The sequence below is a fragment of the Gadus morhua genome, chromosome 17 (genome assembly GCF_902167405.1).
Source record: "Gadus morhua chromosome 17, gadMor3.0, whole genome shotgun sequence".
In the NCBI taxonomy this organism is placed as follows: domain Eukaryota; kingdom Metazoa; phylum Chordata; class Actinopteri; order Gadiformes; family Gadidae; genus Gadus; species Gadus morhua.
Genome location: NC_044064.1, coordinates 15,557,024 through 15,584,944, shown reverse-complemented (window position 1 = coordinate 15,584,944; position 27,921 = coordinate 15,557,024). Strand labels below are relative to the sequence as shown.

Sequence of the window (27,921 nt, the reverse complement as noted above, 5' to 3'; positions counted from 1 at the left end):
CAGTCCTTCCAAATTGGTGTGTTGACATTTTTTACTTAATTTTATATTTTCCTTTTACTGCTATCATAATTTTAACTTGAAGCCTAACCCTAACACTATGGTTGGTAGTGTTTTTCTATGTTTCTCCTAAAAGTGCATTGAGTCTGTGTATACCATATGAGATGTGCTACGCAAATAGTGTACAGAAACAAAGCAGTCGATATGTGCTGGAGCAACACGGCTAAAGCGGGGGGAACGGTGTTGAGCACAGTCAAACAGTACTATAGCATACGGTGGAGCTCTTCTGTTTCTCTATCCACAGTGCCAAGCTCTGTGCCTTGAGAGACACAGAACACAAACACGCCGCGGTGCAAACGTATATCAACTCGCTGACACGAAGGCCCAATACAACGGGACTCACCTGTTTCCGTAGGAACAGTCGTGCTCTCTCTGTATCAGGCAGAAACAGGTGAGCTCGGGAGGGGGGGGGGGGGGGGGGGGCTGGTTTTAATAACTCATCTCTTTCCCCCATGACGCACGGGGGATGCAGCGGGGAAAGCGAGATGCAGAATGTTGTATTATGGTTTTAGATCACTTGAGGTACTTGGGAGAAAATGAAAGGGCGATGTGTCTAAATAAGGAGGTCCTGGCGGGACTGTCTGTCGGTGAATTAAGCGATCCATCATTCATCGCGGATCCCGCGATGGATAAATGTATATACGCCCACGCACGCATGACGCCTGAACTATAAACATAAGGCAGTGCTTGCATAACGGCCCCCGCGTGTGTGTCCTCTGTTTGCGTGTGTCCTCTGTTTGCGTGTGTGTGTGCCTGTGTGGGTGTGTGTGTGTGTGTCTGTGTGTGTGCGTGTGTGTGATTTTTGCTCTTTTCCTTAAACTGCAGGATCAACCGCTTCTTGCAGGAGACTGAAATAGCATGCAGGGCCATGCATTACTATTTCATGCAGCCGAGTGCGAGAGTGTGTGAGTGTGTCTGTGTGTGTGTGTGTGTGTGTGAGAGTTACTACAGGAAGAGATGGAGGCGAGATCCCACACAAGGAGCCTTTGGGAGAGTGCAGGGAGCGAGGCGGTAGAGAGACAGAGGAAAGCAGTACGATGGAGGGAGACTGAGCCGTGAAAGGTTTTCTTCATTGTGTGAATTCGCTGGAAGGTCGAACAGTATGACAGTTGTATGCCTTTATTATTGTATCTTTATATTGCGACGTCAGGGACAGGACATTGACGACAGCAGGGCCTCGGGGCGAGAGAATGGTACACACACACACAAACACACATACACACACACACGAATGACATGGGATTCAAACCTGGGTAGCTTAGCGTCCATGTGGGACGACCCATCTAAACTACTCAAACTCTTCTTATTTTATTTTACCCTGCATGTACAGAAGGCAGCTGAACAAACCCTGAAAACATCCCCATGGCTCCTGTGTGTGTGTGTGTGTGTGTGTGTGTGTGTGTGTGTGTGTGTGTGTGTGTGTGTGTGTGTGTGTGTGTGTGTGTGTGTGTGTGTGTGTGTGTGTGTGTGTGTGTGTGTGTGTGTGTGTGTGTGTGTGGGGCTGGCTTTTTCCGCCAAGGAAGACATTTGCAGCAAACCTAGAGTGGTCTGGGAGCATTTGTGCTGGAAGTGAAATGGCGAAAAAGAAAATGCCATTGAGGGACCGCCCGGCAACAAAGACACGCTGAGAAACAAAAGGATGTTGACCGAGACTAGGTATCCCTTACTAACTCACCACCACCACAACCACCGTGGTAAAGAAACACACACGTATCCTTACACACACACACACACACACACACACACACACACACACACACACACACACACACACACACACACACACACACACACACACACACACACACACGAAGGTACCGCAGTAGTCACACCCCTATCCCAGAACAGGAACATAGGAATTCTTGAGGGTGAGATAGTCCCAGCATTCCATCCACACCTAACGAACACCACTTAGCCCCTCCTCACCCGTCCACCACACTTTGATGTGGCTCTGTTTGTTTGAACGGGTGGGCGGCTGGCGCCGGCGGCGGGGGGGGGGGGGGGGGGGCTTTTGTGTGAATTATAGATGCCCCCCTGGGCTTTCGCCCACGGAGGACTGGTTCCCAGCTTTATTTTTGTTAACTCCATCGCGAATGAAGGCGAACGTATTCCCCCCCCCCCCCAGGTCCCTCCCCATCGCACAGAGAAAGATGAGGAGGGGTTATCAAACGGTCACCGTACATTGTGTTACTAAATGCACTAAACACACACACACACACACACACACACACCAGAAACACGCGCCTGCCTCATAGGGGAGAATACGTTGAGTTAGCTCTATTGAAACGTGTCATAAGGAATTCATGGTATGCGCGGTTGGAGCTGGCTGATATATAACTCACAGCGGTGGGAAATCATTAGCATGGCCTCGGCACCATGTAGCCGCATGTACACGATAATTAATAGTACACAGAATAATGACCGCGGCCCTCGCGTCTTCTAACACATCGACAAACTGATGCGTCGAGATTGCCTTAAAACGATAAACACGCCAAAGTCCGGATGCAGAATCTAAGTGGGCAAAGCCGCGACACGCAAAAACACCCAGCCCTGTCAAAGCCAGGACGCTAACCTGTAGTGTGTAATCGTCCAACGCGCCAAATCCCAGAGAGCAACCTTTATTCAGGCGCTGCTCAGTTGTTGACTCCACCTCAGACCGGCCACACAAACAAACAGCTGGGTTCTATGTGGGAGGGGGTGGCGATGGACACACGGCCCCACTACACTGACGTCTATTCATACGGTTCTTATTTGCGGCGCTAGCTGCTGCCTCCCTGGAGATTAAACATAAGCGCTATGCCAACTCCCCTCTGGGCTGGAGGAATGACTCCTGCAGGGGGTCTGGCGATGAGCTGTAACTTGTAGCAAAGAAACAGTCGCGTTTTCATTTTACTTCTTACTGCTGGAGTTATTCAGGCTGTCTGTGCATGTGTATGTGTCGTGCACGATGTGTGTGTGTGTGTGTGTGTGTGTGTGAGTGTGTGTGTGTGTGTGTTGCGCACGACATGTGCGTGTGTGTTGTGCCAATGTGTGTGTGTGTGTATGGGTGTTGTGCAAGATGTCTGGGTGTGTTTGTGTGTGTGGCGCACGATATGTGTGTGTGTGCGGCACGACGTGTTGTGTGTGCGTGTGTGTGTGCGTATCTGCCTGCGTGTCAGTGTGTTTATCTTATTGGTGCCGATTTACTGCTGCAATATTGACGAGCGTTTCCTTCTGCGAAACACATTTTATTGACCGTGGCGGTTACCGTTCCCATCACACTCCCTGTGAGTAGGAGGAGGAACGCCTGGAGCGTTCCCAGAAACCTGCAGGTTTTCCAGTATGCGTTCCACCAAACGGTACACGCCTGCACGAACATGGTAGTGGGACATACATGGTACTGGGACCTACATGCTACTGGGACCTACATGCTACTGGGACCTACATGCTACTGGGACCTACATGGTACTGCGTTCAGAAGACCTGATGGGAGAGAATGCTCTCTTATCAAAGGCCCACTGGTCGCAGCTAAGACCCAGTTGTTTGTTGAGCAAGCCTGTCAGCCGTCACACATAATGCGTTGGGTTTATCTTCAATCAAGCTTTATTATTTAAATAATATGTAGCACTTTTCATGCAAGCAAATGTAACACAAAGTGCTTGTGATTGTGTGGTAATCTTGTGATTATTTCAGGCGATCTTCCTTTGATGTGTGTCTTTTCCCCTGGCAGTTTGGCTCGGCTGATGGCTTCATTGCAAATTAGCCCCTTTGTGAACATCAATGGTCAGAAAAGGTACTTTGTGATGGACTACTACTGCCATGGGTTGCATGGCAGTATGCCTCAAAGGTAAATACTCAGAAAGGGGCTTTCAGGTGAAGACAATGGACAAGCTCTCTGTCGTGTGTGGGATTAAGATATAATTAAGTATTATATTTCAAGCACAGAAATTCAAACAAAGTGCAACAAATTCACTTCAAGTAGCATGTAGCATCTCAAACAACACAGCACAGAAAGCATTTCCTCTCTCGCTCCGACTTAAGCCTTTAAAGTCATCTAACATGGCGTCTCTCTCCCTCTCCCTTTCTCTCTCCCGCCCTCTCCCTTCCTCCCTCTCCCTCCTTCCCTCTCTCTCCCTCCCTCCCTTTCTCCCGAGTGAGGCCCAGTCAGTGGCTCTGGCTGGCTTTTCCATTTGAAGTCTGTGACCTCATTGCCCTACAGCCCAGCACTCCACACCCGGTCCATGACACGCAGAGCTGCTCCAAACCCCACCACAACACAGGCCAGGCTTCAGGGGCTGAAAAGCTCATGATGTGACCCCCATCTTGGCCCTGCTGCTCCTCCCCATACGTCTTCTGCTCCAGTCCCTCTCTCCCCTCTCCTCAGCCTTTCTACCGTGGCGGGAGAGACACGTCACAGCTGTCTATCGGGTCCTCCATCAAGAGCCTATTGCTGAGCGTTGTCCAAACTGTTTGGTTTGCTTCAAGTTCAATACGTGCTCCTTTCAGAGACAAATGTGTGTGTGCACGTCCACAGCCATACACATTACGATCCCTTTAACAAGGGAGTTGCAGGTAGGTTTTAAAACGCGCTTGCTGCTGCGTTGCAAGTTGACGGCCAGCGAGGCCAAGACAGTCTTTATTTCGAGGAAGTAAGTAATGGTGGAGGAAGGGGATGTTTCGTTCTTAAAATACCAAACTTTTATTTTGAAAGCGCAGTAGCCTATCCTTATATAAATACACACATAAAACACCAACACCAAACAGCCATTAAAGTTACTCCCTAACAATCGTAATCCATCGATTACGAATCCATGGGTGAAACATGTCGTTTTCTGCCTCTCTTTGAGCGACGCTGTCTCTCGCTCTCTCTCTCTCTCTCTCTGTGGCACCGATTCTCTCTTCACCCTGTTGCTACGAACCCGCCGACCTGCGTGACAACCAGGACTGGCTGCTCGTTAATGGGCTGGCATCGACCCGTGGTGATCAATAAGTCACACCATTAAGGATTACAGTGCATTAAAGGCGGAGGTGGGCTCGCCCCGGCCCGGGTGGACCTAACATATGGCCCCTTGGGTGAGTGCATTGGAAAGCCCTTTCCTCTTGGCTAACGGCCTATCAGCCGCGAGCACTTTTACTGACTAGGTCTGTGATATGGGGAAAGGGGGAGGGGGGACGAGCTTGTTGTGCAAGACCCCCCCCCAACCCATGCCCCCCCTGTATGGAGTCCATGTGTTTCCGAAGTTTACCTCGCAAATGGGGTGGTGGTGACGGTGGCGTTAAGTTGATGGTAGTGGTGGTGATGGAGGAAATGTAGGAGGTGATGGTGGTGGAGGTGATGTAGGAGGTGATGGTGGTGGAGGTGATGTAGGAGGTGATGGTGGTGGAGGTGATGTAGGAGGTGATGGTGGTGGAGGTGATGTAGGAGGTGATGTAGGAGGCTATAGTGGTGGAGGTCATGTAGGAGGTGATGGTGGTGGAGGTCATGTAGGAGGTGATGGTGGTGGAGGTGATGTAGGTGGAGGTGATGGTGGTGGAGGTGATGTAGGAGATGGTTGTGGTGGAGGTGATGTAGGGGGTGATGGTGGTGGAGGTGATGTAGGAGGTTATGGTGGTGGAGGTGATGTAGGAGATGGTTGTGGTGGAGGTGATGTAGGAGGTGATGTAGGGGCTGATGGTGGTGGAGGTGATGTAGGAGGTTATGGTGGTGGTGGAGGTGATGGTGGTGGAGGTGGAGGTGATGGAGGAGATGGTGGTGGTGGAGGTGATGTTGGAGGTGGTGGTGGAGGTGATGATGGAGGTGATGGTGGTGGAGTTGATGTAGGTGGTGGTGTGTGTGTGTGTGGGGGGGGGGGGGGGGGTTATCAGGAGGCCAGCCCGGATAGCCTGTAGCTGTTGAATTAAATTAAAGCGTGTTAAACCTCCAGCCTGAGCTATTCCTGCAGAGGAAGTGACCGCGCCGCCGTAGGCTACACAGAGCTCATCATCCCAGATTAGGCTCCATTATAGCCCTAAGGGGTCGGAGGTCGAAAGCACTCCGCAATGGTTAAATTAAGGTGTGGACCTCGGCTGGTACGCCATCAGTAATCCCCGTGACGTCGTGCTCTCGACAGCGCTTCGGGGAAAGTACAGCTATCCTAAACAAACGGAGCTGTATGGCTCGCTGACGTCTGCGGACACGGCCCAGCTGATAAGGACCCGGCTCGCGGTTGCCGTGTAGCAACAGGCTGCGTGTCTTGCCATCGTCATAAACAAACAGGTGGGTATCGGGGCGCTGAGGCGCGTCCCTGTCGGCCCCGCGCAGAGAACCCGCTGCCCGCAGAACCCTCCGGTTCCTCCGGCGCCGGCGCGCAGACGCCCCCGCCACGGCCTGAACCGGGACACTAATGAAGGGCTAATTAGGTCGACGAGCAACGCTTAAGCGAGGGGTTTAGCGGCTAATCGGCAGACTTGGACAGCGGGCGGGGAGCGAGAGTGAGCCAGATCTCTCTCTCTCTCTCTCTCTCTCCGGGCGAGCTAAACCCACAATGCCGGGTAAAAATACCGCGTCGCGTCGGACACAGATTCTATCACTCCAGCGATCGTGTTTACGTTTTCAGTTAGGCCGTAACTGTGCCGACTGGGTTTCACAAGAGTGTGTGTGGAGGTGTTTTATAGTGTGTGCTGGCCTGGTTACGCATGCATGTGAGTTTGAGTGTGTGCGTGTGTTTGTGTATGTGTGTGTGTGTGTGTGTGTGTGCGTGAGTGTCTGTGTGTGTAATAGTGTGTGCCGGCCTGAATTCCCATGAGAGTGCTTGTATGAGTGTTACATTACAATGTCCGCCTGCATTGTGAGGACCCGCGTTAGCACCAGTGCGGTCGACTCAGCAACATGTTACCCTGCTGCCGGCGGAGCCGACATCCGACACGCCACTATTGTTGAACAGTTCGTGGAACAGGTCCTCAGACTGCGAAGGGGGACCCCCCCCAGCAGTCTGAGTCCGGCGTCTTGTCAAAAGTAAACCGTTCACACATCAGACTTAGTGGCTAATGGCAGTGCAAATAGGAGACCTGGATCTCCACACTGCACCAGCAGGCCGGAGGGGCCAAGCCGGACTCAGCTGAACAAATAGCCCTGAGGCCGGTATCAGGGTGCGCGGCGACCGGCCAGTGTTTGTTTAATTACCGCTCCGTTTGCGGAGGGGAAGCCTCGGTGCTGTTGGGACGGTTCCTGGGAGGATTTAGAAGAGCTCTCCTTGGACTGCGGGGTCCGGAGAAAGAGTGTGGGGGGGGGGGGGGGGGGTAGTAGCTCAGGAGGTAGCACGGGTTGGCTGGTAGTAGCTCAGGAGGTAGCACGGGTTGGCTGGTAGTAGCTCAGGAGGTAGCACGGGTTGGCTGGTAGTAGCTCAGGAGGTAGCACGGGTTGGCTGGTAGTAGCTCAGGAGGTAGCACGGGTTGGCTGGTATCCGCAAGGTCGCTAGTTCGATCCCCGGCTCCTCCTAGAGTATCAAGGTCTTCCTAGGACAATTTCACAATTCACGTCTGTTTTTTCATGTCTGCTAGCCTGGTCGGTTGGGTTGTTTCTATGTGCCTCACCACCATGCACGCCGGCGTTTGTGTGATGTTTTTGTGCCAGTTTTTCTGATTTGTGCCGCTTTTCCACTGCATGGTACCAGCTCGACACGACTCGACTCAGCTCGCATTTTTTGCGTTTCCACCGCGAAAACATGGTATCTGGTACCTGAAGTGGCTGCTTTTTCTAGTACCGCCTCGCTCTAGGTTCCAAGCGGCTGAGCCGATGCTAAAAGGTGACGTCGGCAGACGGCCGGCCACTGATTGGCCAGAGAGTGTGACGAAGTCACGAGAGCGACATGGCAACCATGCTGGTAACAGCCATAGCAGCGCCGCAGCCAACATATTCCACTTCTTCAACATGCCAGCTAATAATATGAACACGAATACCATCGCATCGATGTTCTCCATTGTTGTTATGTGTGTTCTGTCCATGTGTGGGTTACGTAGGTGTTGTTTGCGTCGCGTACAAAAATACGTCACGGCCCTTTCACGCAGCCGACCCCGCCCACGTCCCGGAGGTACTATTTGCGGTGGAAAAGGACCCGCGCTGCTACCGTGTCGAGTCGTGTCGAGTCGTGTCGTGTCGAGTCGAGCTACATGTGCGGTGGAAAAGCGGCATTAGACAGTGTTTATGCATGAGAGGTTATACATTTGCATAGTCTCGCACACACACACACACACACACACACACACACACACACACACACACACACACACACACACACACACACACACACACACACACACACACACACACACACACACACACACACACACAAATACAACCTTAAATGAAACTGACTCCCCTTCATGCTGTGGCATGCCACCACTCAGAACTCAGCGACCCCATTTCAGATGCAGCTCAAAGGCACATTGTGAGCTTGTGCATCACTGTCAACTTGAGGGAGTGGACTATAGCAGTGCTTTCCAACCTGTGGCTAGGATTAGGGTTACTGTAGGTGGCACTTGGGATTTAAGTCCCGATGTAGACAAATGTACAATATTTGGAACGTTAATAGTACCCACTAAATATTATAATTAAAAAGATTTCATCATGTTTTCCATTTTCAGGTTTTCTGTTTAGTTGTGTTTGGGTTAGGGTTAGCTACATAAACACACTGGGACCGTAGGCTGTATTGCTGGCTTTTTCTTCCCACTGTTTCCCACTGTGGGCGTTCATGCAGTGATCATTTTGTATAAAGGGGTAGCTGTCACTATTTGCTCAACCAAAATGCATCTATTGTTCAAACGTTTGCTTATGAGTTGGTTAGCGAAAGGTTTTGATGTACATTTTACATAAGGTAATACACCTCAAGTCAAAGGTTAAGAACCTCTGGTCTATCGGGAAATATGGGTTGCTAGGCAGCCTGGCTTGCATGAGGAAGAACCTCCCTCCCCAACCAAACGGGATGAGAATACTTCTGGCTGCCTTCGCACTGAAATTTAACAAATGGAGGGGTGTTGTGTTACTCTTACGTGCTTTTAATTCAAAGCCAAGTCAAACCCCCCCCAGGGTTGCATGCTGCCAAGAGATGGCAGAGAAATTGTTTCTACCGGCAGGCTCAGGGATGCAAATGGTAAACCGAGCATTCGAAAAGTCCCGTTAAGAAGTCTGACTTATGTACGTTATCACTGAACAGCTAATCATTCATCTTTGAATGAGAAAGTATTATAATTCGATGCTGGTCAGCCTCCTTCCGGGGCGTAATATATATATACATATATATATAGTCACCCAAGGTTTAGCGTTGATCACTCGAGTCGCCAGTGATGAAGAGCATTAGCGTTAGCATTTTTTACTTTTTCTTTTGAGACTTCAGACCGCACAATAAGCATGCCCTCTGTTTAGAGTGTGGGAATATGATTAACTACTTCGTTTCAGTTCAGGCAAAGATTTTCTTGGCAAAGGAAGAGATGATGGAAGCCATGGTAAAGTTAGGTTGACAAATTGCAGCCATCACACTAAACCATTTCTTCACTTTTTTTTTCTTTTCTTTGTCATTTATATATTTACTTCATTAACTCATAAACAAGCCAACTGTTATTTTGGCTGACATTTACTGGTTGATATTGAGTCGGTTTTATGGGAGCATAAAATGATTTCAAATGTGAGTCAAACAAATGGGTCAAGTCACAAGTAATTATGTGTGTCGTAGCCAGGGTCTTTATCTTATCACTTATCACCTCCAACCTGTTAACTAGGGTCGCTCACAGGTGAACAGATAGCAGTGAACCTAACAACCTTAATTCGGCCTACTTAATCTCTAGCTCCTCTGAGCAGTACTCAGCACAAATCCTGAGTCCAAAACAATAGCTATTACCTTCTCCCATTCAATAGAACAAACAATATTGCTGTCATTGACATATTCAACTACATATGTCTGATAACCACATACACATGTCTACAAATGAATGCACACATTTTACAAGGTAGGGCCTGTATGCATGTGTAGCCATGTCTGGGAGGCATGGGTGTGTGTGTGTGTGTGTCTGGGTGCGTGTGTGTGTGTGTGTGTGTGTGTGTGTGGGTGTGTGTGTGTGTGTGTGTGTGTGCGTGCGTGTGTGTGCACATCAACACTTCACCTCATCTCACATGCGGAAACCTTAAACCTGAAATAGTATATCGGAGCCGGCTCCAGCCACATACCAGGAGCGCTACTGTGATGCACGCTAGGCAGCTAGAGCGCGCAATGCTTCCCCCTTTACTCTGTCACAGTCGCAGAAGCAACAGAAACAAAGAGGCAACAAATAAACCCAAAAACAAAGCCATCTATAGTAGAGAAACACAACACCGGCCCCCCAACACTGACAGGGGGGACAGTCCTTCGCACATTCACCCCCATCACGTTTCGCGGAGGTTGCGACGGGCGGTGCGTCAGCAGACAAGGAGGCTCTGGCCAAGCAGGTTTTATTTAACGGCGGTTTTAATGCTGACGTCTGCGTCTTTTTGTTTGTTTTTAATGCCAACAACTGGAGACTTCCCAAGGTGACCCCTCACCTTTCGGGGGTCCCGCGGCCAGGCTGACAGCGAACCTCAGACGCAGCTGTTGGATGGGTTATTAATTGATTGTGGATTTCCACACACTTGTGGAAATCCACAAGTGTGTGGTGATCTCAATGTAGTATTTATTATTGTTTGTGGATATACTTCGGAGAGATGTTTCAACGCAGCTGTCAAGTTCTCAATACAGGAATCGTGTGAGAGTTTGTTTCAGAGAGACTTGGCTGGCTGATATGAAACAATAATCTTTTTACAAAAGTTTCCATTTTGTCCGACTTTCAGTGCAATTGCGTGTAATGTCTTGGGAATGGGCCGAGTGTGGGAAGTTTGAGAACAATTTTAGCGAGCAATTTTTTATTTGACCAGTACAGCCACATTGACACAGCGTTATGCCCTGCAGAGTATGACGACAGCTTATGCATTGCTTGGTTCTTCGTGGTAACTCTCTTTACACTCAAACATGTTGATAATGCACACATAGCTGATTTGATATGTAGAGTATGGCTTTAATGACAGTGTAGATGTTTGGTGCTACACCATATAGACAATAGTGTTTAATTGATAGACTATAATAAGTACTATAATAGTGATAGACAAAAAATAAGCATACAGTTTATTTAAGAATAGAATGACTTTAATTAATGTTATTTATTAATCACATGATTAAAATGTCTGTGTTTGGGTGTGTTTTCTATTTCTATGCACATGAACAGCAGTTAAAGCCTAGTACATATAAGTTACTAGTTAACTGTAAGTAAACTTATGTTAGGGTTGGTTATGATGCATAACTTTGCACTTTGTCTTGTAAATCATTTTTTGCTGGTTTTAATTGACCTCAGTCATGATTAAGGTGGCATGACATCATTGCGATACAGGTAAATATAGTGTCATAAAACTGAGACAGAAACAATGAACAGTGTCATGTGCAATATTATTTTATTTACCTTGCTAAGTTGATTCTAAAGCACTGCCTGGCTTAAATGTTTGACTCCAATGTGCAAAAAACGTTTCTCAATAGTGCTGGTTGAGCATAGGGCTAAATAATATCCTTTAATGAATACAAAGATTCTGCAATCTTTCACATTTCCAAACTATACTTTGAATCCAGATTTTGAAATCCAAGTTTGAATTCTTTATGTCAAACTCACCGGCTTCTGGACACTTTATGCTACTAGTCCTACCATAACAATGCCATTCTCCATACCATTAATATCAACTCAACTCAAGCCTTGCATTAAAAGAGGATTTCATAAGCCAGCCAGCCAGCCAGCCAGCCAGCCAGGCAGCCAGCCAACAAGCCAGCCAGCCAGCCCATTCTTTATAACCTCTGCTGCGCCGTGGCTAATCAGCTGCTTTATGTAATGACACATAACGAGCAGCAGGTCATGAGTACCTTGGACCCACAGAGGGCTCCCTTCTGCCCGGCGTTGCATCACCATGTGTCCCTTCGCTCAGCGCGGCCCCAGCCTGGAGGACGGAGGGGCTGGCAGTACGGGCTGCACGGGCCTGGGCCGACTGGCTCACTTACAGGTGAACCAGTGTTGCTGCGCTCACCGCTACTGGCCCCAGACAGCTGTGTTTGCACAGTCTGTCTGATAGCTTCTTCTGAGAAAAGTAGCATGGTGTAGGTGGAGGGTGGGGAGCGTTGGTGTTAAGAGGTGGGGGTAATGGTGTGGCATAAGTTGAAAAAAAATAAAGAATAATAGGCCAGGGTGGTATTTGCCTTGGAAATGAGATCGATAACAGGTTCGAAAACGTTGAAATATAGTAATAAGCTGTCAATTACGATATGAGTGGAATAATATCCCATTGATTTTTGCTCATTGATAAGTGTGTTCTCCCTGTGTACTCATTTCTTCACCGTCTTCGCATGCCCAGAAAGACAAATCCAGACGCTGCTTAAATAGTGAGATTTGTGTACCTACTCTGATTAGTCAATGCATGTATGTATATGGCAGTGTCAGCAGAATAGAGCCCTCAAAGTAAACAGAAGGCAGGGTGTATGCGTGCGTTTGTTCGAGCGGTGCCCCAAGCTGACGGTACCTGTGTGTGTGTGAGTGTGCGTGTGTGTTTTAAGTGCGTGCGTGCGAACGTGCATGCGAGCGTGCGTTCGCATACTTTACCATTACCGTATGCGCAAACTCAACAATTGGGACAAGGAGGGGAACGGCAAAAGTGAATAAAAAAAAAAGAAACATTGTTTTCGTTCGTTTTGAAAACCCGCCAGTTCTAAGGAGCTCTGCGAGAAAATTTCTGGGCTGAGTGTCAAGTAGGATAACGCGTTGTCTCGCGGTGGTGGCGGCGCGGACATGGAGGACCTGGGGACAACTTTGCAAGCGCATGCCTACCAGTCGTCATCCTCATACCATCAACGTAACTATGCGTGCGTTATAAGCGTATATATAAGCGTAAAGAAGGTTACAACGAACCATGCATCCACATGTATTGGGTCATTTCAATGTCAACAGTGTCCATGCGCAATGCACGCTTCCTTCATACACTGGAAGGCATTTAGCTATGTAAACTTGCCTGTAATTGGCAAACAAATAATTGCTCAGTAAAAGTGTTCCCACACACAGCTCATCCCCGACATGTCCTGATATGCAGCCGCTTTGGCGCAGACCTCTGCATTGCCACGTTCTCTTGCAGAAGCATGTTAGTTTGTGTGTGTGTGTGCGTTCGCGTGCGTGTGTTTGCCCGCGTGCGCGTCGCCTGTTTCGCTTACTTTTGCATTGCAGGTCCACCATGGCCTGGTACCACTCGTCCTGGTCTGCCTCGTTTTCCGCCGCGATGGCAAAACTCTCCGCCCGGGTGTACAACACAATCATGTGCTTGTTCTTCGAGTCGGCCCGTTTGTTGATGTTGAAACACGTCTCCAGCACCAGAGCTTTCTTCGGGATCGGTGCTTTGCCGCGGAATTTCTTCTCGCTCTCGTAGTATTCGAGCCGGGCCGCGCCGCGTTCAGAGGCCGTCCGGAGCACGAAGTACCGCCGGTGCATGGACTTCTGTTTTCGGAGATAGCCACTTTTCCGAACGTCCTCGCAGCTTTGCTGCGGCGGTTCGCTCGCTGGGTTCTCCATGATGCAGGCGCTTGTTGATGTGTATCTTTCCAGCCCCCGAGACAAAAGCGCAAACTAAAAAAAAGATGAGAAATGTGGAAGAATTTAGGAGTTTAGCATGGCCATTTAAACATCATCGCGCCCGCTCCCCTCCCTCCCCGTCAACGCCTGCATGTGGAGGGAGAGGTTGACCTGAGTTGCTACGTTAGCTAGCGAGCCCTAAATAAAAAAAACGAGCTGGTAGTAATGGTAGTAGTAATCGTAGTAGTAGTAGAAGAAGTAGTAGTAGTGCTGGTAGCAGCTAGCGTTAGTTTTCTCTCTCCTCTTCGTGCTGCTTTGGAGCTGTAGGATACGCCGCCGTGGCTCCACGAGTTTCAGAGCCGTACACAGACGAGCACATGCGGCGCCGAACCTCCTCCTCCTCCCCGCTCTACAACTATTTCGAAACGCCGGGGCTGAGAGAGTAGTTTAATCCCATTTACCCCTAAATCATCTCACACACACACACGCACACACACATACACACACACACACAGCACCGCGCCTACAGACTTCGCAGCTCCGACTGCTGTCTGCATGCCCCCCTCCCCTTCGTATTGCTGTAGTGTGGTGGCGGTGGTGGAGCCGCTACCGTGGAAAGCTGTCAATCAGCGCCTGAACATGCAAGAAAGAATAGCATTTCACTCCGAGTTGTGTGTTTGTGTTTGTGTGTGTGTGTGTGTGTGTGTGTGTGTGTGTGTGGGGGGGGGGGGGGGGGATTTCGGATCGGATTTCATTTAGTGTTATGGTGCGTCTGGACTCCTTCTGTCGTAGCCTACATTTTTTACACATTTGTAATATCTCCGCGTTGACCGATATAAACTAAACACAAGTGTCATATTATCCATACACAACGTAGGCTACATGTAATGCACCTAATACCGCTTCACAATTAGTCGATACTCTTCGATCAGAAATTAAATTCTCAACTCATATTGATTCAGCATAACGTTATCATTATTATTGCTACGTACCACTAAGATTTGGTATTCATTCGAATATTAAATGTTCTTCATTGCATCGCTACAAAACACAAATTTACATGAATACAGTTAATGTCTATTTGTTTTTATGCATGTCAAATTGGCAGTATCAAACGGAACACCAAATCCCTTTAAAGAGCTAAGCCGCTATTCTTTCAAAAATAATGCAAGCTATCCCTGTTATGCAACACGCTACCCCAGTAACCTTCTGCACAAGGTGAGGGAACACTGGTCAACAGACGCCCCCTGCCGCACCAATAAAGAACTTCGGCCTTGAGAATGAAACGCCTCGGACGCGCCAAATAAACTTTTATTTGCCTAGTTGTCCTAGTGAGACCCTTTGTGTAAAACCAATATTTGACCACTCATTTATATGTAATGTGAAGAGGGGTTAGCTTTGGCGTATTTTTGTCTCACAGTACATTTCCATTTCAGGTTTGCATTATCTGTGTACTTAAACCATAACCTTAAAATGAAAAACACACAATAACAGATACTCAGACAACAAGGTAAAGAAGCAAAACCGAGTTTATGAACACAAGTCTTTACAAAGACCTTCTTGCATGGATCTCTCATGTCTTTTATTTTTCTGCTTCAAAATAAAATTATAAATCAACAATAAAATGAGCTCGAACGTGGTCGCCCAGAAAGAAAACAACAAAGGAACATTTTGGTCCATTTACACAAAAAACAGCGCACACATCTATATTTACGTATCTGACAAACTGCTTTTACATTCAGTAGCATCTCCTCTTAGCCCTCGAAGCGCGCATGCAGCCTGAGAGCGCAATGACAATGGATGATGGGTACCCACACATTATAGAAAACATGATGCTCCACATACACACAAACACACACCATGGAGAGAGAGAAGGACATAAAGCCCAGCCGGCCTGTCTCCATGTCCCCTTCGATGGCTCGCTCTTCATTTCCAACATGTATCAACTAGAGGATGTTCAGGCTGCTTTGGACTCTAGTCTCTTGAAGCCCCCCCACTACACGATACAAAGGGAGCCTTTATTTCTCACACTGTAGAATCCCCTGCCTGCAGTCACAAAGGCTTTTGATTCGAGTCACACATTTTTGGGATGCTTGCTAAACAAAAGAAGAATAAAAATAAAAAGCAAGCCGAGGAGGAGGCTGGCCGACGACGTAGACGGGCTGGTCGTCACACACGAGAGCAAATGATGGACGCAGATAGCCGCAATTACTGTGTATGTCTGTGTGTGTATGGTGCATGTGTGTCTGCCGCATGGCTAAGAATTGTGTGTGTGTGTGTGTGTGTGTGTGTGTGTGTGTTGGTTTTTCCTTCTCACACACCTCTGCACGTAGTTAGTCCAGTCAGATGTGCCCCCCCCCCCCCCCTCCCCCCTCCCTGCAGGTTCAGATCCTAGAGGTTTCGGTTTGTTGTCGTCTTGTTTTTGGTTGGCACTCCCTGTAGAGTCCTGAGGTGACTTCGATTGGCACATACAACCCCCCCTCTCTCAATCCCCCCCCCCCCCCCCCCCCCCCCCCCCACTGCAATATACATACACACATTCACAGTTATGCCCTGGGGGAATGCAACACGTGCACACACACACACACACACACACACACACACACACACACACACACACACACACACACACACACACACACACACACACACACACACACACACACACACACACACACAATCACATGCACAAATAAAAACGCATGTTCATATGGTCACTCACACACATGGCGGCATAACAGACAGGGAAAGGAGGGGTGATAGGGAGGGGGTAAGGGGGGATTGCAGGGACGTAGAAAAAGGGGTGGAAATACTTTGGAGGCATTTGAAATGGCGACAGCTCCTCAAGTTTACTCTTCCGATACCCCCTTCCTCTGCACCCCCTTCCTCCCCTCCCTCCCTCCCTCTCTCTGGAGGGGGGGGGGCGGGGGGGGCGGGCAGCAGCAGGGGCGAGTGTGAGCGAGAGGCTCCAGTATCAGATGAAAGGATTCCGCGATGTCCCTCTGCTGGAGTAAACATTCCCCTGGGAGGAGAAAGAGAAAAGAGAGAGAGAGGAGAGCAAGAGTCAGAGAGCGAGAGGGGGGGGGGGGGGGGGGGAGGAGAGGAAGTAACTGCACTTGCTCTTTTTCTCATCATGAAAAGAGCTTGTAAATCGAAAAGAAAAGAAAAAAACGGAAGGAAAAGAGAAAACAATGATCTACGTACTTTGCCCCCCCCCCCCCCCCCCACTCCACCACTACTACTACTACTAATGTGCCATAAGAGCCAGCTGGAGTCTGGGCCCTTTATGCCCACCTCTCTGGCTGGCCCGGGTCTGTGGCTGGTGTATGGGGATACTCACGGTGAACGGGTTCACTGACATGGGACGGGGGACTTTTGGCTGCGCGTCGGCCTGGGGGAAACAGGCGAAACCTGAAAGGGGAAGAAGAGGGGGAAACAAGGATCACAAAGCCATCAGGGGCGCCGCGTCCACCGTCAACATGGACGGATAGAAATATAGACTTTATATTAGCTTCAGCCGGGTTAGTTGTGTGTGTTTGAATGCCTTACATATACAGTAGAATACTGTACACACACACACACACACACACACACACACACACACACACACACACACACACACACCTGGTGGAAGACGTACCGTTAGCTTCCTGATTGCTTCCTGAATCGTGAGGAAATGCATTGTGGGTACTTTGGGCCGGGAAGGCGGCCGAAGGCGGGAACATTGAGGTGGGCGAGGGGTCGAACGCGCCAAAATCACCTTAAAAATAAACAGAATCGTTATCAGAATAGTTAACAAATATTGACTGATGCACTTGTGAAGGTGTACACTCCTTTCTTATTCTGGTATGGGCATTTGAAAACACAGACTTCTCATGACGCATCTTGTTACACCATTCTGTTTGAGAACTGCAACATTCCTTCAAAGAGACCGTGCAAGGTCGTTCTCAAGCCAACCTCGCCTGTCGTCTGGCGAGGATTAGGACATCTCGTTCTAACAAACAAAAAAAGCGATCTGGGAAATCAGTTTCAGCAAACAGCGTGCCAACCGCAATCGGTGCTTCTTGGTATCAAACCAAGAGTGGTTTATCACACTTCCTACGAAAGAAGTCCACAGGGCAATTCAAAAAAAGGAATACTGCAACCATAAATATGAAATAATCCGATGCAAATTCAGATTTTCTGAAGATCAGCACCTCATTAAATAAACTCAAAAAGGTTGCCATGCAAACCATGCATTCCCGCGTCTACTCCATGGGCTTCCCTGTCAGACCATTCCATCCATGGCTCACCTATTCCACCCGAGCCTTGAGTGATAGGCAGAAAGGCTTTGGAGTGATATGGAGGCACCATGGTCTCTCACCTGCGGAGGCCGAGGTGCTGAAGGGGTTACTGGGGGAGAGGGCAGTGGGCGGCTGGGGGGAGCCCGGACTGTTGGTGCTGCTGCTGGTGGCCGTGGCCGTGGTGGTGGAGCTGAACGGGTTGGGGAAATCTGGAACACACAGGGGGCACATAACGGCAGGGTTAAAGGTGACATACTATACCACGTGAGACGGTTAGCCATTGCAAATCGTTTTGAAAATCGGCCTCGTCTGACATCACAAGTGGGCGTGTCCACCTAGACGTATGATGAGGCTAATCACACTCACACCTGGTGGTATAATGGGTCAACTTTAAACCCGATACTTCCCAGCGCGGGTTTAAAGCTGCGGCACACATCCGCAAAAAGGACGTCTATAGCGCCTGCTCATGGTTTGTATCATTCATCATAAGAACTGTGAACACAGGTGGAGAGTGTGCGCACAGACCAGGGTTTGGTAGTGGAGGTGTAGAGTAAGGTGTTGGGGTTAGGGGATAGGTGTTGGGGTTTAGGTGTTGCTGGAGCTACCTACTTGCAAAGGTTTGCGAACCGGGCCCTGCATCGACACCGGGAGAGCTGGGGACGAACAGGAGATTGATAGAGGAGTGAGAAAGTCATGATAATAATGATGATGATCGAGAGTTAAGGTGATTTATTTAATGTGTTTTACGGTTATTTACTGATACTGTATTTGTACCTGGCAGGAGTAGAGCTGGACGAGAGCCTGTTTCCAAAGAGGGCGTTGTACTGCGGCGGGCCACTAGGTGGTGCTAAACTCAAACAGAAGAAAAAAAAAAATCACGGCAATGCATTTTTAGAAAATCTAGCACGATCATTTTCAAGTGTGTTATCATAGGTCTCACGGGTAGGGCAGGTAGGCTACACTGTACTTTAATAAAAAAAACGGTATACATGTATACTATATGCTTTAATCTCTGTGCCAATGAGTCATCTCATATGTACTATTCTGAATTTGTCATAGGGATAAAAACATAATCTAGCACAGTTGTGCATGCCGCGCTCCCTGGTGTAAGCAAAACAGTCCAAAGACGTAATAGTGGCAGGGTCTTTCTGAACAAATAGATTGTGCAATGAGCAGAAAATCACCCCCTGAAAGCCTTGGCATTTTCAACAAGGGCATTATGCAACTAGGTTGAGCTGACCGTGACGCACACATGCGCGCACACACACACACACACACACACACACACACACACACACACACACACACACACACACACACACACACACACACACACACACACACACACACACACACACACACACACACACACTCGCTCTCAAACTGTCATAACCTACTTCTTCGTCTCCCAACAGAGCGTGAGAGCAATATAAATCAACACTTTTCTTTCTAAGCTTTGACCATAAATTGATCACACTGCACCCGAATTAGACAAGAAAAAAACAAAAACTCTTCTCTGTGCTCACACTGGCAACAATGACTTATTCTCATTGTTCTCCAATTGCGTATTCACAGAATAGAGATAGAATTCTTCCATGTTTGTATTCTGAACCGTATTGCATAAATCGGAGCCAATCAAAACAGAGGTGTGCCCCTGAATGACCCAATCGTAGCGTATCGTAGCCTTAGCCAAACCGATTGGCTACGGCCCCGGACGCAAACACAAACAAGATGGCCTTGTGTCCATGTGAACACAAGGGAGTTCTTGTGTGTGTGTTCATGCATGACACTCACCACAACCCCATCACAACCCATCGCACACTCACACACAACTCCTTACCGGCTGCGGGGCAGGGGGCGGAGCCGGGGGCGGGGCCAGGGGCGGGGCCGGTGGCGGGGCCGGGCAGGGGCTCGCCGAACACGCTGTCCAGATGCGACACGGCGGCGTACTTGTCCTGCGAGCGGTCGCCGGGCGGGGGCGGCCCCGACGGCGGCGGCTGCTGCTGCTGCTGGGGGGGGAGCTGGGGCGGGTGCTGCTGGGACAGGCTGTGGGACTGGGCGTGGTTGTGGTTGTGGGCGTGGCTGTGGGCGTGGCCACGGCCGCCCTGGGATACGCCGGGCGGGGGGTGGGCGTGGCCCAGACCGCCAAAGTCCACGCTGAGAGACTTGGGGAAGGCTCTGAAGGGCCCCCCTGTGGCCCCGGACCCCGGCACCATGCGGCCTGGATCGAGGAAAACGGCAACAAAAGAAAGAGGAGAAAGACGATGACGGATTGGCGGGTGGAGGGTCGTGATCGGCCGGATTTAAGCCGTGAGACGTGTTACAGTCGTGGTTTTTGAGTGACTCCCTCATCACAATGCCAAGACACACCTCCTCTAGTGGCCTAGCGACCGCTCTGTCACTAATGTTATTGGTTTACTCAAATTTGCGTAATTTCTATGAAAATAACTACGTCAAAGAAAGAAAGGCAAGAAACTGTCAGAGCATAAAGAGGCATAAAACCCAGAGAGATAAAGGAGCCGTTATCTCATGCTTGTCTTGCGAGCTATCGTGTGCGTGTGTGTGTGCGCGTATGCGTGTGTGTGTGTGTGTGTGTGTGTGTGTGTGTGTGTGTGTGTGTGTGTGTGTGTGTGTGTGTGTGTGTGTGTGTGTGTGTGTGCGTGTTATTAGGTTAGCGATGCCGCTAAGCGATGATCACATGCTTTCTTAATGGTCCCCAGCGATAGCGCCCAATCCGAAGCGGGGCCAAGGCTGCGAGGCAGAGCAGGCAGAGGTCTCGGGGAACGATGATATCCGTGCGTTAATCACATTACAGGGGGCAGGGGGAGTCCGGGAGAACACGGTTGGTTACAGTCCTAGTGGCTTAGGGCGGGGGGGGGGGGGGTTGAAGCAGAAGCTGTGTACAAACAAAACAGCCACAGAGCATGCGATTAAGCAGCTAATACGGATTGAACCCCCTCCAGCTCCCTCCCCAGTGAGGCTCACAGGGGGGGGGGGGGACCAGAAGAAAGCGACAATCTAATACTGGTTTTGAGTTGTAGGGCATGTCGAGGACTCAGAGTGGAGAGCCGAAGATGGAGAGCCGAAGATGGAGAACAGAGACGGGGACTAGATGTTATCTCAAGTCGGGCGGCGTTGGAGAGTCATGCTCGCATTGTTTCTATGACGCCATTTTTTTCCCAGTATGGAGAAGCGTGCCTTATGATAATACGTGTCTGTGTGTGTCCAGGGGGAAGGTCTACGGTTCTTTTTGCGGTGAATCCTGCTGCCCTATATAGCCTCGTTTCGAGGGCTCTCAACGCGTCGTGTGAAATATCACTGGGCGTTCGCCGGGAGGTACGGCCTCGGCTATCGGCCAAAAATAGCGCCTCTTCAAACCCGTTCCCATTCTCCTCGGAGGATTCCAGGTGCGAATGTGTTTCCCTCTCCTTGACCTCTCCTTCAGGCTTCCCCCTCCCCATTCCCAGTTGGACGTCGATGCGAATTTTGTATCAATAATCAGAAAATAAAAAAGTTAAACTCTTGTCGGAGTGTGAAGTGTGGCAAGCGACGATGATGGTCAGATACCATTCTGACACATGGCTCTGGGTTCGCCCCAGAAAATGTCTCTCTTTCAACACGTCTCTGTCCAATGACAAGGCCCAAAAGACCTGCAGCACTTAAGGCTTATCGGGCCAACGGACACCACATCGATCGTGAATGCTACAGCCATGTACCGCTTCCACCACACCCTAGTATGCATCGGCCGGCACCACGCCTTACCTAAGGTGAAGTGGTTTTTGAAAGTGCTACTGGCTATGGAGATGGAGAGAAGAAGAGAGAAATAAGGATAGAAAAAAAAGACAGAACAAAGAAGGAGATACAGTGAAAGGAAAGCACAGAGGAAATACATTACGAGAGCAACAGTTTCAAGAAACGGATGTGATATCCGATGTCTCGTACTTTCACGGCAACTTAGTTATGGGCAATCACTTATTAACCATTTCACCTAAGAAAAATAAGTCCACTTTACACCAGCAGCTAATGGGAAGCTGGAGGGTCTTTTAAGTGACAGACCTGAGGGCCGTGGGAGAGCCGGGAAGGACGGGGCGTGGCCTTGGCCCCCCAGGGCAGAAGACAGGGAGCCGGGTCGCTGCCTCTCGATACCACACAGGCCTGGTTCTGAGTCACATGGAGATAGTACAAGTGGTGTTAGAGGCTGCATTCCATCTGGCTCACTCCTGTGCCACTCCTTCCCTCACTCCCTACGCCCTACTCCCTACGCATCGAGCCCTATATAGCTGGGCATCACGTGGATGCCATAAACTCTTAGGCACGTGTTAAATGTCCCCTTGCGACAGCTCATTTACATCAGGAACCCATGTGTGCCGACCCTCTCTATCGGATGAACCAGATGACATTGAAGTCCGCAATGCATCATAGGATACAGCGAGGAAATAAGTGGGATCAGTTGTACACTTATTTTTGGGCGCATTATGGGAATTGAGTCGTGCACTATATCAGGGAACCAGATTTGCACACACACGTCTCAAACAACACTACAAATTGGTGTCACTCTAAATGGTGCACTATGTAACATCATGAGATACACTTGGGTCCACGACTACTTTTAAACCTCTGTGATAAAGACCTATGGAGACCCCTGGAAATGCTTTTAGTGAAAGAGAGGGAGAGTGCACGGTGCTTTAATACGGGTGGTCAATAAAAAATACATGGCATGGATTCTTCCTTAAAGAAATATTCAAGCCCAGAGCTGGTGATAATACGAAAATGTTGTATTACTCAATCATTCATCACCGATGAGCAGTGGGTCCAAAGATAGGAATGGTTACTTGGTGGTTTCGTTTTAGAGTCAGCTCACCTTTCAGGGGAGGGTCTCTGAAGCTCTGGGAGCGCGAGGGGAGGCGGGACGTGAACGCGTCTGCACGCATGTCGGCGGGCGAGATGGTGGGCGCTCGATCCCAGGGTGGCAGCTGGGCCTGGGACTGCAGGGCGTACGAGAGAGAGAGAGAGAGAGAGAGAGAGAGAGAGAGAGAGAGAGAGAGAGAGAGAGAGAGAGAGAGAGAGAGAGAGAGAGAGAGAGAGAGAGAGAGAGAGAGAGAGAGAGAGAGAGAGGTAAGAGAACGTTGAGTAGACACAAAGGCTGTAGCAGGGGGAGTCTCTTTCATGCTTTTGTCAATAATTCATAAGCATTTGCTTTGATGTCCAGTCTACCTGGGCTCCCCTCTATCTCACCCTTTTGGTATTTCAATCCCTCCCTGTCTTACACACACACTCTCTGCGTCTTACACACTCTCTCTCTTCACTGCACTGGTGCAGTCCAAAACGGTCTGAGCCAGAACAACATTCTAGCCTCTGTTTTTTTTATTCAACGACTCTCTCTGTAGAAATAAGACATCTGCAAGATTAGCTGTATGTCATGTCAATAGTATAATTGAGAAGAGATAGATGTCAGAAGATTAGGGTTGTGTCTCTCTCTCTCTCTCTCTCTCTCTCTCTCTCTCTCTCTCTCTCTCTCTCTCTCTCTCTCTCTCTCTCTCTCTCTCTCTCTCTCTCTCTCTCTCTCTCTCTCTCTCTCTCTCTCTCTCTCTCTCTCTCTCACTCTCTCTCTCACTCTCTCTCTCACTCTCTCTCTCACTCTCTCTCTCTCTCTCTCTCTCGGCACAGCAACATGCTTTATATTAAATAATCTCTGCACTTGCGTCTCGCTCAGCCACTTCCGTCTCCTCTGTCTCTCTACCCCCCTCTATTCCTCTGCATGCCGTGTTGATATGATATTGCGGTTTGTGCGTATGCCTTCTGGTGTGTCCGCACCCCGCGGGCATATTAATGTATTTGCATGCATGCATTTATGCACGTCTGTTTGTGAATGTGCGTTAAGGTGTACATGAAAGTATCATAATTGATGTGTGTATCGACGTGTTTCGACATGTGTTTACAAGTGTAAATTACATGTATGGAATGTTTTTAAGTGTACGTAAATGAATAGGTTTGTGATGTGAACCTGTGTATAAATATATACAGGTTCAGATGTAGTTTATATGGCGTGGCAATCTCTGCCCTTAGCCATGACTTTTGCATAAGCCTAACCCTATGCATATATATATATATATGAACACATTATGGTATAACGCTGCAGGTTACCGACCACTAGAGACCTGGCTGGTCTGGCGTTGGGGAGCATGCTATGGGCAGTGGTCTGGCTTGCGACCGGACCACCGTGAGGGGGGGGCACGGCCTGGACCCCAGGGCTCCACGGACCCTCCAGGTCTCTCCGACCCTTACTTTTGGAAAAATGCCTTGGAGAGAGAGGGGGAGAGAGGGGAGAGAGAGCGAGAGAGAGGGGAGAATGTTAGCGTGGGGTCAAAACTGCTAAACCAAATACAGTACACTATTGTATTGTTTCCATTACCGACATAGACAACATAATTGTCCTACTAAATTATGCAGTTTGATGCATACATACTAGATACATTATGTTTGCATTGAGTATTTCTCCATGGGAGACCATCTCAATGCAGTCTGAATCTCAGGATCCAATACTAGTGTACAGTATAATTGTTTGACAGCTAGACGCTATCATTTACTTGTAATTTGTTGCAAATAGCATAGAATCCATCAGCTATTATCAATGAGTGATGCACTGTCAGAATTAAACCATTTTGTTTTTAGACGGTTTCTGGCTCGTTTCTGACCAATCAGGAAATCATTTCTGTGGTTGGTTTTGGTAACCGATCTTGCCTGTCAATCAGAGTTTCCTGACATGCAACACTTCTCAGTGGCAGAGGAGGGGAAGGGAGACAACGTTTCATCAGAGTCTTGCTCTATTCTACCCAATCTTACAGACAGAAGCCTTAACCAACAGCAGCTTTAAGGAGTTGATACGGGTTAGGGTATCTTGCTGAAGGATGTCAACGGGTTAGGCTACAGACATTGCGAGATACAACCCAGTGCCTAGCAGCTGGGAGTCCAACCCCCTAACCTGCCTCCCAATGCTTCCAGACACAGATTGAAACCCGGCTACTGTATGCAGCAGACCTAACAGTAGGTAGGAGGTTAAGGAAACCGTGGCAGAGAAAACCTCCTCCTCACCATTTCTTCTTCTCATATTTGTCCTGGAGGAACTCCTTGAACTTGTGTGAGTCCCGGGTGTCCGAACAGCCGTCCGCCTTTGGGTCAAACAGGCAGAGCCAGGTCCTTCTACCCACCTGGAGCACACGCACACGCACACACACACACACACACACACACACACACACACACACACACACACACACACACACAAAGGTTAGGTATATTGAATTTACAGTAGCCAACGGGCTACTTATTCACTTATATAGGTCACTTATTGACAAGCACAAAGTGACGGCTAAAATGTTGTTAATGATGACGACGATCATGAGAGACAAAATAAATACCGCCATCTTGTCAGCCTACAGCCCCACCACTGACTCAAGCAGCAGCATTGAATGAGTGGTGTATGAATCACAACTGTTGTGCTGTCTGCCTGTGCATCAATCTGTACCCTCTGCATGATAAGCTTGTGATTAAGTGGGATGCAGACACGCACACACAAACATAGGTACGCACACACACACACACACACACACACACACACACACACACACACACACACACACACACACACACACACACACACACACACACACACACACACAATAGAATATTAGAAAAGGTATTCTATTGTGAAGGTTATTCTATTGAAAGAAGCTCTACACCAGAAACTATGATTATGACAACCATATCATGATGGCAGAATAGATGTATAAAGATATAAATTATATATAACAGTGTATAATAAACAAAAATTATGATTTGAGCTCGCCTTGCATAGCAAGTCCCTAGAGAGCACCTCAAAGCTCTTTACTCTTTACTTGAACCTGCTTGTCACTCACCTCATTGCCATGGTTTTGGAGGAATTCCACTTCCTGTTGGGAGAAGGTTGTCATGGAGATGGACTTGACTCTATGGGGAGGGTTCAAGCCTCTCCTGAGAAGAACAGATGATAGTGATTTAAACATTTTGGGGGAGATGGAGCATTATTTTGAGGATAATTTTGTATTTACTAGTGCAAACATCAAAGATCTGTGGTAAGTGAAGAATTCAGGCATTTAATTTGGGAAAATTTGGGAGAGGTTGGTGTGAGTGTGGATATTGCAAACAGGGTTGTGTGAAAGGCACAAACTGAACATTTGTCCTTAAAAAAAAAGAAATAACAATAAAATATATATACATTTCATCCAAATCAAATGCTTTGTCTATTTGGTGAGCGAAAGAAATGCCAGTCCAGTGGGAATATACAACTGTGCAAACCAGAGTGCTGTAAGCTTGCCTCAAAGTATTTAAATCCCCGTGTTTGAGGTGGGCGGTGCTAGCATGCACTACACAAATTGTGGCGACAACACGTAAGGGACGGATAACCCCAAAAGAGAGGCACGAGGCAAACCTTTGACGAAAGGATAATTCATGACGGAATGAAACGCAACACAGGCGCGGCTAAACTGGCCGAACACGCCTGGAGATAACCAAGAAGTAGCGGTCTGTCATAATGGGCTGTATCCCAGGGGAAATGCACCGCAGAGGGGAACAGAGAGACAGATACACTGCGTAAATCCATCTTGTGCACACAGCCCTTCAGTTAAGGGAAATACACAATCATTCAACCTCGACCTGCAATGACGCTTAAAGTAAACACAATCATAGTCCATATTTGGTTGAAGGGTAAAACGGTGTTTATTTGCATATCATGCATGGCGTACCCTGGCCGAGTAAATCGGACTAAAATATTACAATAACCATAAAGAGAGGCACATCGCTGCCCTGGTCTATACAGTCATGCTTATTATTGAAATGACGGGTCGTCCATGCACGGTACTTACAGCATTCCAGAGCAGGAGGTGCACACGAAGCAGCCCACGGTGATGTTGATGTAAGTCACCCCGGGCTGGCTGCACTCGAAGCAGTGTCTGTTTACTCCCGACTGAGCGAGCTCCCGTACCTTGCGAGCGCATATCTCCTGGTTGTCCCGGTGTTTGCGGTTTGACATTATGGTTCCAGTGGATCAGCCGCCTCGTCTTCTTCGTCCTGGCAAGAGACACGAGTGGCCCTGCCTTCGCCTTTGCCTGCTGTCGAGATAGCCAACACCTCGGCTGTCTTCCTAGCCTCTCGTATTTCTCCGTTTTACTACAGGGTACCTCACGTCCGCATTATGAAACCGATTATGCGGCTTGAGTTCACGCTACCCACGGACAGACTGGCAGTAGAGTAGGCCTACATGTGGATTAGGATTTTTTTTTTTTACGTAGGCAGATATAAGACGTACTGTCTGTCAAATTGTCCCACGTTGTTGAACGTTTCAACGTATTTATTTACCCCATGTTTCCGTCGGGTTTTCCGTTATCTCCTTCGAAAAAGAAAAATATTTAATCCCTCGCGCTCTTAAAAACCCTCACTTGTTCGGTGTGCTCGTACTCCCTGTCTGCGTGCAGCCCAGGCCTACGCACGCACACACACCCCCTTTTTGGCACAGGACAGCGCCCGCGCCACTACCTCCCTGTCACCGTCTTGGAATTCCAGAAACTATAGGAAAGAGAATTCTCCCTATCAATAACGGGGCTTGGAACGCATTTTGGGGAGGGACGAGCTACCTTACTCTGTTTGGTTTTTAGGACATCTCAGCGATTGAGAGATTTGGCTTGATGCTTCCAAATTGTTAATGATTGATTATTGTCATCTCTATTTGACAAACTGGATTGAAGAATACATTTTCTTCACGTTTTTACGTGACAGCGGCGCAGCAAGGACTCGGTTGTAATGTTTTAGTTAAAAGTTGCTTTACATAAAACAAACATGTGGAGACAGTTAGTCCAGAGACTGAGTAACTGAAGAAAATACCAACAGCCAAACCCAACAAACCCATTTTCCTGTAGTAACACCATTTGGACAGCAG

General features: G+C 48.6%; 3 protein-coding genes across 6 annotated transcripts in view; 1 reads left to right on the top strand and 2 right to left on the bottom strand.

Annotated features, from left to right (window-relative positions):
• Positions 1-14,289, bottom strand: part of si:ch73-335l21.1 (insulin receptor substrate 1) — a 51,195-nt gene extending 36,906 nt beyond the window's left edge. Inside the window, exon 1 of the mRNA XM_030338813.1 lies at positions 13,314-14,289. Coding sequence (XP_030194673.1) covers positions 13,314-13,668 — 355 coding nt within the window. The 5' untranslated portion in view covers positions 13,669-14,289. The remainder of the gene's footprint in view (positions 1-13,313) is intronic.
• The window catches only part of LOC115529800 (GTPase IMAP family member 9-like), a 54,364-nt gene continuing 39,325 nt past the window's right edge, over positions 12,883-27,921 (top strand). For 2 of the 3 annotated variants that reach the window (XM_030338880.1, XM_030338874.1), the window contains exon 1: positions 12,883-12,961. In XM_030338880.1, coding sequence (XP_030194740.1) covers positions 12,898-12,961 — 64 coding nt within the window. In that variant the 5' untranslated portion in view covers positions 12,883-12,897. Of the gene's footprint in view, positions 12,972-27,921 lie in introns of all 3 variants that reach the window. The other variant, XM_030338876.1, reaches the window with a different exon arrangement.
• Positions 16,317-27,489, bottom strand: agfg2 (ArfGAP with FG repeats 2). 2 transcript variants are annotated; one of them, XM_030338847.1, is made up of 14 exons: positions 26,852-27,489; positions 25,868-25,961; positions 25,044-25,159; positions 24,100-24,250; positions 22,813-22,936; positions 22,008-22,112; positions 21,714-21,746; positions 19,792-20,172; positions 18,726-18,798; positions 18,561-18,604; positions 18,032-18,160; positions 17,309-17,428; positions 17,009-17,079; positions 16,317-16,690 (listed from the first exon to the last, which is right to left on the bottom strand). In XM_030338847.1, exons 1-14 carry the CDS (start codon positions 27,016-27,018, stop codon positions 16,643-16,645), a joined length of 1,656 nt encoding a protein of 551 aa, XP_030194707.1. In that variant the 5' UTR covers positions 27,019-27,489; the 3' UTR covers positions 16,317-16,642. The 2 variants fall into 2 exon arrangements, with proteins under 2 accessions (XP_030194707.1, XP_030194708.1); XM_030338848.1 differs by lacking the exon at positions 21,714-21,746 and having other exon boundaries at positions 16,320-16,690; positions 26,852-27,479.